Consider the following 8760-nt stretch of genomic DNA (forward strand, 5'->3'; position numbering starts at 1 on the left):
GGTGACTCTGACAAGGAGCGACCGATTAGCGTTCTGTATTTGCTGTCTAAAGGAAGTCTGCCCGAGGACATCATTAAGTCCAATGAAGGCCCAAGTCTAACGATTTGATAGTAAGCGTCGTCCATTATCGTACGTGAGGCGGGCCCGAGGAGATGTGTAAACTGTACGGGTCACATTTAGTCCCGTAACTAACTAGGCCGTTTGCCCTGTGGCGATAATGTTGTGCTTGCTTTAGACAGCAAAACTCTTTAGCCACATCGATTTAGGGCTTAGACGTGCAATGGACTAGACATTTCTAGCTGCTGTTGGCGTCATTTGCTCTGAACTTTGATGTAGCTAAAATCTGTTGAAATCTGGATTTTCCATTCCGCGCTCGACAAAATTGAAGTACATCCGGGACATTGCTATTTGCGAGCAAAACATGGCCACGAGGGGAGAGAAGAACATGAGTTGAAGCGCTGATCGTGAGTAGAATTTCCTTGTTTTATCAATTTTAGGCGTTCTCGGCTTAGCTAACTATCAGAACTGTTTGTGATTCGCTAGCGCGGAAGAAATTTATTTAGGTGGCTTCCGGGCGGTAATTGACGTGACGACAACATGTTGAGTGTTCGCTTACTGCTAACTATGGCCTAGTTTGTTTGAATTTCAATCGATTCTCGATGTAGGAAACTCTTGTTCAGTCCATTTAGGACGATGCAGGCCTTTAGAAAGCAATAGATTGGCTCTCCGCCGCCGTTTTGATATCTGTACGTTCGTGTTGATTTAGACTCCAATTTCATGTTAAAAGCACTCTTAATTAAATTGTACAATTCATGATTCAACGAAAAGACGGTGAATTTAGTCTTCCTGGCCACAAAAGGCATACAGGAGAGTTATTTGCTGCTATTTTGAGCTACGATAAGCCTCGTGGAAAGCTAGCTCAAGGACAGAATTACAGCAAGATTATCAGTGACAAGTCAAATTCTATGGCTATGTTTTTGCGAATTCGGTCAGATATTGAGATGAAATGTCACGTAACGGCTACTTTTTGGCTGAAATACAGAAGTAAATAACCGATTCCACTGCTTACCGTGTTCTTGTTAGCGTGACTGGCTAATTTAACACACAGTAAAGACATAGTGAGGTCATTTTAAATCGCAAAGGTTAAGCCTGTCTAAATTAGTGCCGCGGCGAACCAAATGATCAATTTAAGCTCTAATTTAGCTTTGTTTGGCTCGTTCGATTCATTTGCAGCGACTTCAAAGGCTTGTATAGGCATGGTATGGACTCTATTAAGAGTACATGGGGTAGATAGCACTCTCGGTACGACATGGCCATATTTATGTACATTTTCTAACCGATTTTCCAAAAACATGCCCGCTATTTTGGTGCAAAGCCTTTAACATGGTTTTCATAAATTCAGACATATATATATAATGACAAATGTAAATCCTTCAGCAAATTGCTCGATATTTCATAATACTACTCATATGTGACTGGAGAAATTACAAACAATCCCGTCTTAAATTGCACAACAGTACAAAATCCAAACTTGAGGGTCGTGCAGTGGTATTCTCGTGATGCGTGATTAGGTGATTTTATTTTCTGTCAAACGTGATTTTAGGAAATTATTCTACGTGACCCGTAACCTGAAGGTTTTGCGTGACCCATGAAAAACCTGAATTAACAACCGATATTGTGATTTCACCACTCTATTCTACGTTATTTTGAGACGCGAGTCCACCGAATGGTTAGAGTCGTCTATCGAGAATGACATAGGTGTATGCGATTTGCAAAATGCCGCCTTGACTTAGCTTTTCACGATTTTCCTTTCTTCAAACACTCTTTCAAGTGTAATAAGAACAGGTTATTAAAAAGAATATCTTACTTGCTTATTTTCGCGATTCGGGGGAAAGAAATTTGTATATCCGTGATCCGTGACCCTCTATTTTTTCCGTTCGTGAACCGTGCCAGAGACTAACCCCTCCTCCCCCCCCCCCCCCCACCACCCTTTTGTAGGACCCTCAAACTTGACGATAAGTGTGCCTGATCCAGCCGATCACACACATATATATTTTTTATTTCAGTTTTATTTGATCCTTTAACACATATTTGTATCTGTTTACTAATTTCTAGACCCTTTCGCTCCTTCTCTGGAAATCAACACTGTAGAATTTCCGAACCAAGATGTCCTACCAACTGGTTACAACATTACAATTACTTGTACCAGCAATTATTCTAAGAATAACTGGGGCTTCCATGACTATGGTCAGCCATTTTGGATACAGCGTTTTCTCAACGAAGATTACTTAGGGGACTGTGGTGGCGGCGATGGTGATAGCGAAGATTCAAAAGTATGTACTTTTGTCATCCAAAACGCTACAGAGAGAGATTCTGGAAATTATAGCTGCGTGACACGCAATCAATTAGATTGCACCGCTGGCACTATCTTTCTGTATTTTGAAAGTAAGTATTAAAAACAATTTCAGTGTTTCCTGGGTGTTTACGAGTGTCGGTTGGATGAGCTTTGAATGGTGCAGACATTTTTTTCTTCTTTTTCCAAACTTAGCAAAGCAACTGAAGAGAAAAGCATCCTATTTAAAATTAGGTTTCCAGTGACTGTGCGCATGTTTTATCTTGAAGAGAGACTGGAAATGTGAGAAATGAACAAATATCAGGAAATACCAATACAGTTGTAGTTCTCACTCTGCGGGATGAAATTACTACCTCAAAACATAGTCCAGAATTTTCATTCGATATTCTTAGAACTGCTTTCAAAGCGAATGAAGAATTGATTAAACGGTAAGCACCCCGGCCTGCGTGTATGTTTTTGTTTGTTTCTTAGTTCGATTAGGTCTTTTTTTTTCTGATAATTATATTTTAAATTTGTGGTCACTCTCTATATAATTTACAATTCATATTTTAACCTCGTTCCTTTGGGCAAAAAAATTGTATTAACGACATGCCCGTGAACAACTTCTTAAACTTATTTTCTTTCATAATTTCTTTTTTCCATTTTTTTTTTCTAAAAAAATCGCCATGGTGGGATTGTGCATTTCAGAAATGCAAAAAGAAGTGGACGATCGTATAATTCGAGGCGGAGATCGATGGAAATAAGAAAAATCTAGAAAAACCAAGTAACATTGCCCAAAACAAGTACGGGTAGCTCGTTCAAATTTAAAATCAATTAAACGAATTTAACATGTTACTTGTCTAGATTTTACATTTCTTCCTGACATTGCGTCATGTTTTACGTGCACCGTTAAGATGGACAAAAGGAATTGACGCGATTATCCTGAAGCACTTAAAGCCATTGCACCTATCAGTACTGTTTGCAGATGCTAACTGTATTTCTTATTGACCTATTATTGTTAGATCGAAAGACAATTAATGTTACCTCAATGTTTAAAAGGCATTCCAGCTGGGAAAAATATTTTATTTTACTTATTCCCGCACTGACTGAAACAAATTGAAGCCCTTCTCCCAGCTAGATTCCTTTACTTCTCTTCTGTATTCTGAGATGATGTTCACAATATGATTATAGAGCCGTCACCTCCACAATTCACCCTCACACCACCTCACCATATGAACGTTTCCGCTGGAAGCTCAGTGAACCTAACCTGTAAAGCGACAGCTATCCTCAAGCCTGTCATCAGTTGGTATAAAGATGGTCAGCGTGTACCCAGGGGCAACATCACCGAAGTTAATGGGATTTCCCTGCTACCTTTGAAAAATGTGCAACCACACGACCAAGGAGAGTACTGGTGTCAGGCAGAAAACGCAGAGGGTTGGAGCAGAACTTCTAGCACACGTCTCAAGTGTAAGACACTTTGTTAACAACTTTTGTGCATAATTAGGTCGAACTAACTAGTATTAACCCCAAATTCATGTTCTCAGAATACAAACCTGTAATTTGTTTCATAAGCGAGTTCTTAAGGCAGCCAAATTGCCCAAATGAAAGTAGAGTAAAACTGCCAAAGCTTTGGGATCAATTAAATATAAACGAGGAGTTATGCCTAAGGTTGCTTTTTTCAAAAAAAAAAAAACAAAAAAACAAAAAAAACAATCGATTTTGTTGCCTTTGTCTTTGAAAGAGCTACCTATTATCTAGATGCTACAACATGGCAAATCAAAGAGCGTATTTTTTATCTCTACAGTATTTTCAAAGCCAACCATACTGCTTCATCCAAAAGACTTTTCCATTTACCTAGCGGATAAGGCTATCGCGGTTATTTTCACCTGTGAGGCTACTGGATTCCCACCTCCGGTGATCAGCTGGCTGAAGAACAACTTGACAGTAACGAGTGGAACACTCATCAAGAATGGTAGCATCTCCTCTCTAGTTCTCCGTGTAGAGAATAGGGAGGAACCCCCGGGGAAGTATAGATGTATTGCAGAAAATTCATTAGGGGAGACATCTTCCAAAGAGGCAGCACTGGTAATCCGTCCACGAACACGCAGCCTAGGTGTGAGAAAATACTTGTATAGCAACATTTCGTTCCTCTTGACTTTTCCATACGACTATTTACTATGATGCTTGTCTGGTGCTCCGTTTGCTTGTTTGTTTGTTTGTTTGTTTGTGACTCTGTTTATCGGCCTCACTGCTTGTTCGTATGCTTTTCTGTCTGTCTATGTCTGGCCGTCTGTCCCTCTTTTTCTCTTTTTTTCTTTCTTTTTTTTTTTTCTTTCTTTCTTCCTCTTTTTCTTTCTATCGATTTATAACCGTCTTACTTTCTTGGTAGATCTAGATGATCTAGATGCTACAACATGGCAAATCAAAGAGCGTATTTTTTTATCTCTACAGTATTTTCAAATCCAACCATACTGCTTCATCCAAAAGACGTTTCCATTTACCTAGAGGATAAGGCTATCACGGTTATTTTCACCTGTGAGGCTACTGGATTCCCACCTCCGGTAATCAGCTGGCTGAAGAACAACTCGACAGTAACCAGTGGAACACTCATCCAGAATGGTAGCATCTCCTCTCTAGTTCTCCGTGTACAGGATAGGGAGGAACCCCCGGCGAAGTATAGATGCATTGCAGAAAATTCATTAGGGGAGACATCTTCCACAGAGGCAGCACTGGTAATCCGTCCACGGACACGCAGCCTAGGTGTGAGAAAATACTTGTGTAACAATATCTCGTTCCTCTTGACTTTTCTACGCGACTATTTACTATGATGCTTGTCTGGTGCTCCGTTTGTTTGTTTGTTTGCTTGTTTGTTTTTTTGTCACTCTGTCTATCGGCCTCATTGTTTGTTCATATGCTTTTCTGTCTGTCTATGTCTGTCTGTCTGTCCCTCTTCTCTCTCTTTTTTCTTTCTTTCTTTCTTTTTTTCTTTCTTTCTGTCTTCCTCTTTTTCTTTCTATCGGTTTATAAACGTCTTACTTTCTTGGTAGAATTTGCTTGGGAGAATTTGCTTGACATTGCACTAGTCACCAGTAGTCCTACCAACCTGAGGAGCTACGCCTAGATAATAGCGTATGTCGAAACATTTTATTTCTTTTATGCAGAGTCTGAAAGTGCTATTTTGGCATTATTTGCGGATGCCGTATAACTAATAGCGGATGTCGATAGTTAACTTGCAGCTTTATCAAATTGCTAAACGTTTCATACACCCGAAAATGACTCAACATAGCATATACAATATGGATAACTCGTTTGAGAACTGCCTTAACTCTACTTTGATACAGCGGCGTCTCGTATCAACGAGATTGGTTATATACAGCTGTACAACATGCCATGGCAAAGTGGCTAATCATAGCCGAACAATTGTGAAATCTGTCAGTAAATTATGATTCAGTGCAGTACGACCTCTTTTTTAGATGACATTTCGACGTCACTTGGCGTTTCAAGAGTTGTGTGGATCTCAGTTGCCATAGGAACAGTTCTTCTATTTGCTGTGGTTGTTTCCATTTGTCTAGTGCATAACAAATGTAAGAAAGCTAATTATGAGATCAACAAAGAGGTGAGGAGGTTGAAATTGACAGTTTAGTCATTGTTTAGTTCAAACAAACAGAGCAAAAGAGCTGAATAACAAACAGCAGCGCCCTTCAGCATGAAGGGCACAACTAATTAGCGTAGGACTGTACCACACACGCGATCTGTAGTCCATGATAGGTGTGTAATGATTTACAAAATATCCGAGGGACACCACAAGATTATGATCGTGATCCAGATCATATTCTCTTGAGGAGACCGAAAACCACTCCACAAGAAATGGGCCAACGAATCATATAATACACCCACGTCATTATCAGGGTATGAACCAGCTCCCCTTGGATTTTATCATCGATCAAAATTTAATGAACTAGTTTACCTTTTTGTGATTCAAGGTCAGTGCCAAAAGCTTGGTTTCGCGCTTTCCACAAAGTATGATTATTTCATTTCTAAGGGAACATAACTTCACTCTCTTTGCTGCCCTTTGATTTTATTCGATTGTTCTCGCCCTCTTAGTTAATCTTTACTTATTAGTAAACGGGATCGACAGATAAGAGAACGTTCTGAACCCAAATATCTGATTCAAAACGTTGCTGTTTCAAATGTTTAGATTGTTTTGTTCCTAGTGGTGTTTTTGTTTTGTTGTTGTTGTTGTTGTTGTTGTTGTTTTCTTACTTTTTCACCGGATTAGTTGCCCTTTTTTGTTCACACTCGCTGAACTTGAGTGAACGACTTTTCTTGCTGTCGTTTTATTTTTGCAGATGAAAGAGGAGCAACGTTTTCCGCACCTTCACATCGGAGATACTGCGGGTCAACTCAGAGACGACCGGACCGTTCCACGCTACCAAATGACAAACATGGCATAAAAAAACTGAATTGTTTTCATACTGATATAAATCTACCCAGACCAAGTAGTAAAAAGTTGCATTGTCCGAGGGTTACACTACTCCGGAGAAATTTTAAGACGTAACTTTATCTCTGCGGCTAGGCCTACCGTCCACTCTAATCCGTCACGAAAACGGAGCCTTTCAAAAACGCTCTTCAAACTGGAGTTTGTAGTTAAAACGGAAGACATTTTGAAAACGAAGCTTTTCGAAAACGAAATATCATGAGATATTTCTGCTCGAGTTTTCCTCAAACACAAATCCAAAATGACCTGTGATTGTTGCGTTTTGAAATTTCTCCGGCGTAGTTTGGAGGGGTCCCAAAACGGTCAATCTTGCAACTTGTTATTAATTCTTCGAAATTGCCTTTTACTGGAACTGCCATTAACATCAAACCATATGACACTATACACTGTACAAATACACCGTCTTCACCAAACTCAAGATCGTTTTGCACGTTTTAAAAACATGGGCAAACCAGAGATTTTAGAGCACTTTGTGCGAAATATACCTCAGCTGGAAAAAAACCACTCAAGTTTTATCGTTTTAATGTCAGTTTTAACCATGGTTATCGTTAAACAACATGTGGAAAATGGCAGAACTTACATGCTGTATAGGCTCATCATATTGGTGTATTAGCTAGCGATCAAACAGTGTTACTAGAAGAAATCAGATTTTTTCCTGCCAGTGACCCGAGATTTCACTACCGAATGCTTCAGTCGTCACCTTAAATTTCTGAAAACCGTGTCTGAAAGTAATCAAGAAGGCAAAAATATTAGTTTCTGTAACCGTAATTAAATGTTTCAAACTTCAAAACTCTAAACCCTATATCTGAAACAAAAGAAAACTCAGCTTTGATTGGAAGTCTTACTGGTGTCCGGCAAGGGTATGTGGAAAGAAAAGTCTTGCGAAAGCAAAAATAGTAAATTTAGAATTTTGATGACGTCAAGTGAACACGATCTATTGGAAACTGTGATAGACATTGCAAACATCGCATAATTCCGCAATAAATTTAACTCATATTTACCCCATTATTAACCAGTCTATAGAAGGACTTGGAAGTAGTAAGTTTAGATGTAAAATATGAAATTAAATTTAATTTAGCATGTACATATACTGTTAGCTTACATTAACCCTTTAACCCCCAAGAGCGCTTATGAGCAGACTTGAAGAAAAAAGCTCATTTCATTCTCCGGCAAAAAAGTAAAAATCAGAATATAGTATCGCTCTGAGGTTACATCTATCGACAAAACTGTCAAACGCTTAAAATGTACTCGGCTTTTGAAAAGTAAAAGGTTTACATTTCTCTGAAACATAAAAACCAAGTCCCCAATATAAAGAATAATATAAGGGGCGAGTACGTCATAGCTAAGATGCAGCTGGAAAGTTAGACCAATAGTTACAACATCGCAGTGACCTCGATATAGGTTTGATGTAAAACATGTCTGTGGTTCACAAGTCTGAGAAACGTATTCAGCTAGCCGCGATCGGCAAATCTCGTCTCGTCTCTTTTCCTGGATTCCCCTTGTTGAATTGCGAAACGCAATTTGAAACAAATGAAATTTTGGGTTCCGAGGGCCCTGGCCATGTTTTTACTGCTAGATAGGAAATTCTTCCAGATTTTCTAAATCAGTTCAAGGATAAAGGAAAGGAAACTCGTAAGATTGTATTCTGGGATGAAGGAAGGATGTGTCTGAGGCATAGAATAAACCAGAACAGTTACCTCAATACTACACCCATAGTCCTAGGGAAATCATACAGACTGCTTCACCCTTTAACAGTGTCTTCGGAAACAATCAGGCCAGTGTCTCCAACAAAGCTGGGGATATCATGTTAAACTGCAGTTATACCTATTCAATTTAAGAAAACGTACTTTACACAATCTTTTATAAATAGATATATAACCAGGAAATTAATAAACAGTTTACCAAATGCAAAGTAAGCCGGCTGTGGCAT

At 39.1% G+C, this 8760-nt stretch overlaps 1 protein-coding gene across 8 annotated transcripts in view; it reads left to right on the forward strand.

Moving 5' to 3' along the window:
• The window catches only part of LOC145491121 (protein amalgam-like), a 16483-nt gene extending 7738 nt beyond the window's left edge, over positions 1–8745 (forward strand). For 4 of the 8 annotated variants that reach the window (XM_081470268.1, XM_081470267.1, XM_081470270.1 and 1 more), the window contains 6 exons: positions 2116–2445; positions 3524–3799; positions 4137–4445; positions 4784–5092; positions 5806–5948; positions 6682–8745. In XM_081470268.1, the coding sequence (XP_081326394.1) occupies positions 2116–2445; positions 3524–3799; positions 4137–4445; positions 4784–5092; positions 5806–5948; positions 6682–6786 (1472 nt within the window). In that variant the 3' untranslated portion in view covers positions 6787–8745. The other 4 variants (XM_081470273.1, XM_081470274.1, XM_081470271.1 and 1 more) reach the window with 4 other exon arrangements.
• The last annotated feature ends 15 nt before the right edge of the window (positions 8746–8760 follow it).

The sequence above is a fragment of the Orbicella franksi genome, chromosome 6 (assembly GCF_964199315.1).
Source record: "Orbicella franksi chromosome 6, jaOrbFran1.1, whole genome shotgun sequence".
NCBI classification, from domain to species: Eukaryota; Metazoa; Cnidaria; class Anthozoa; order Scleractinia; family Merulinidae; genus Orbicella; species Orbicella franksi.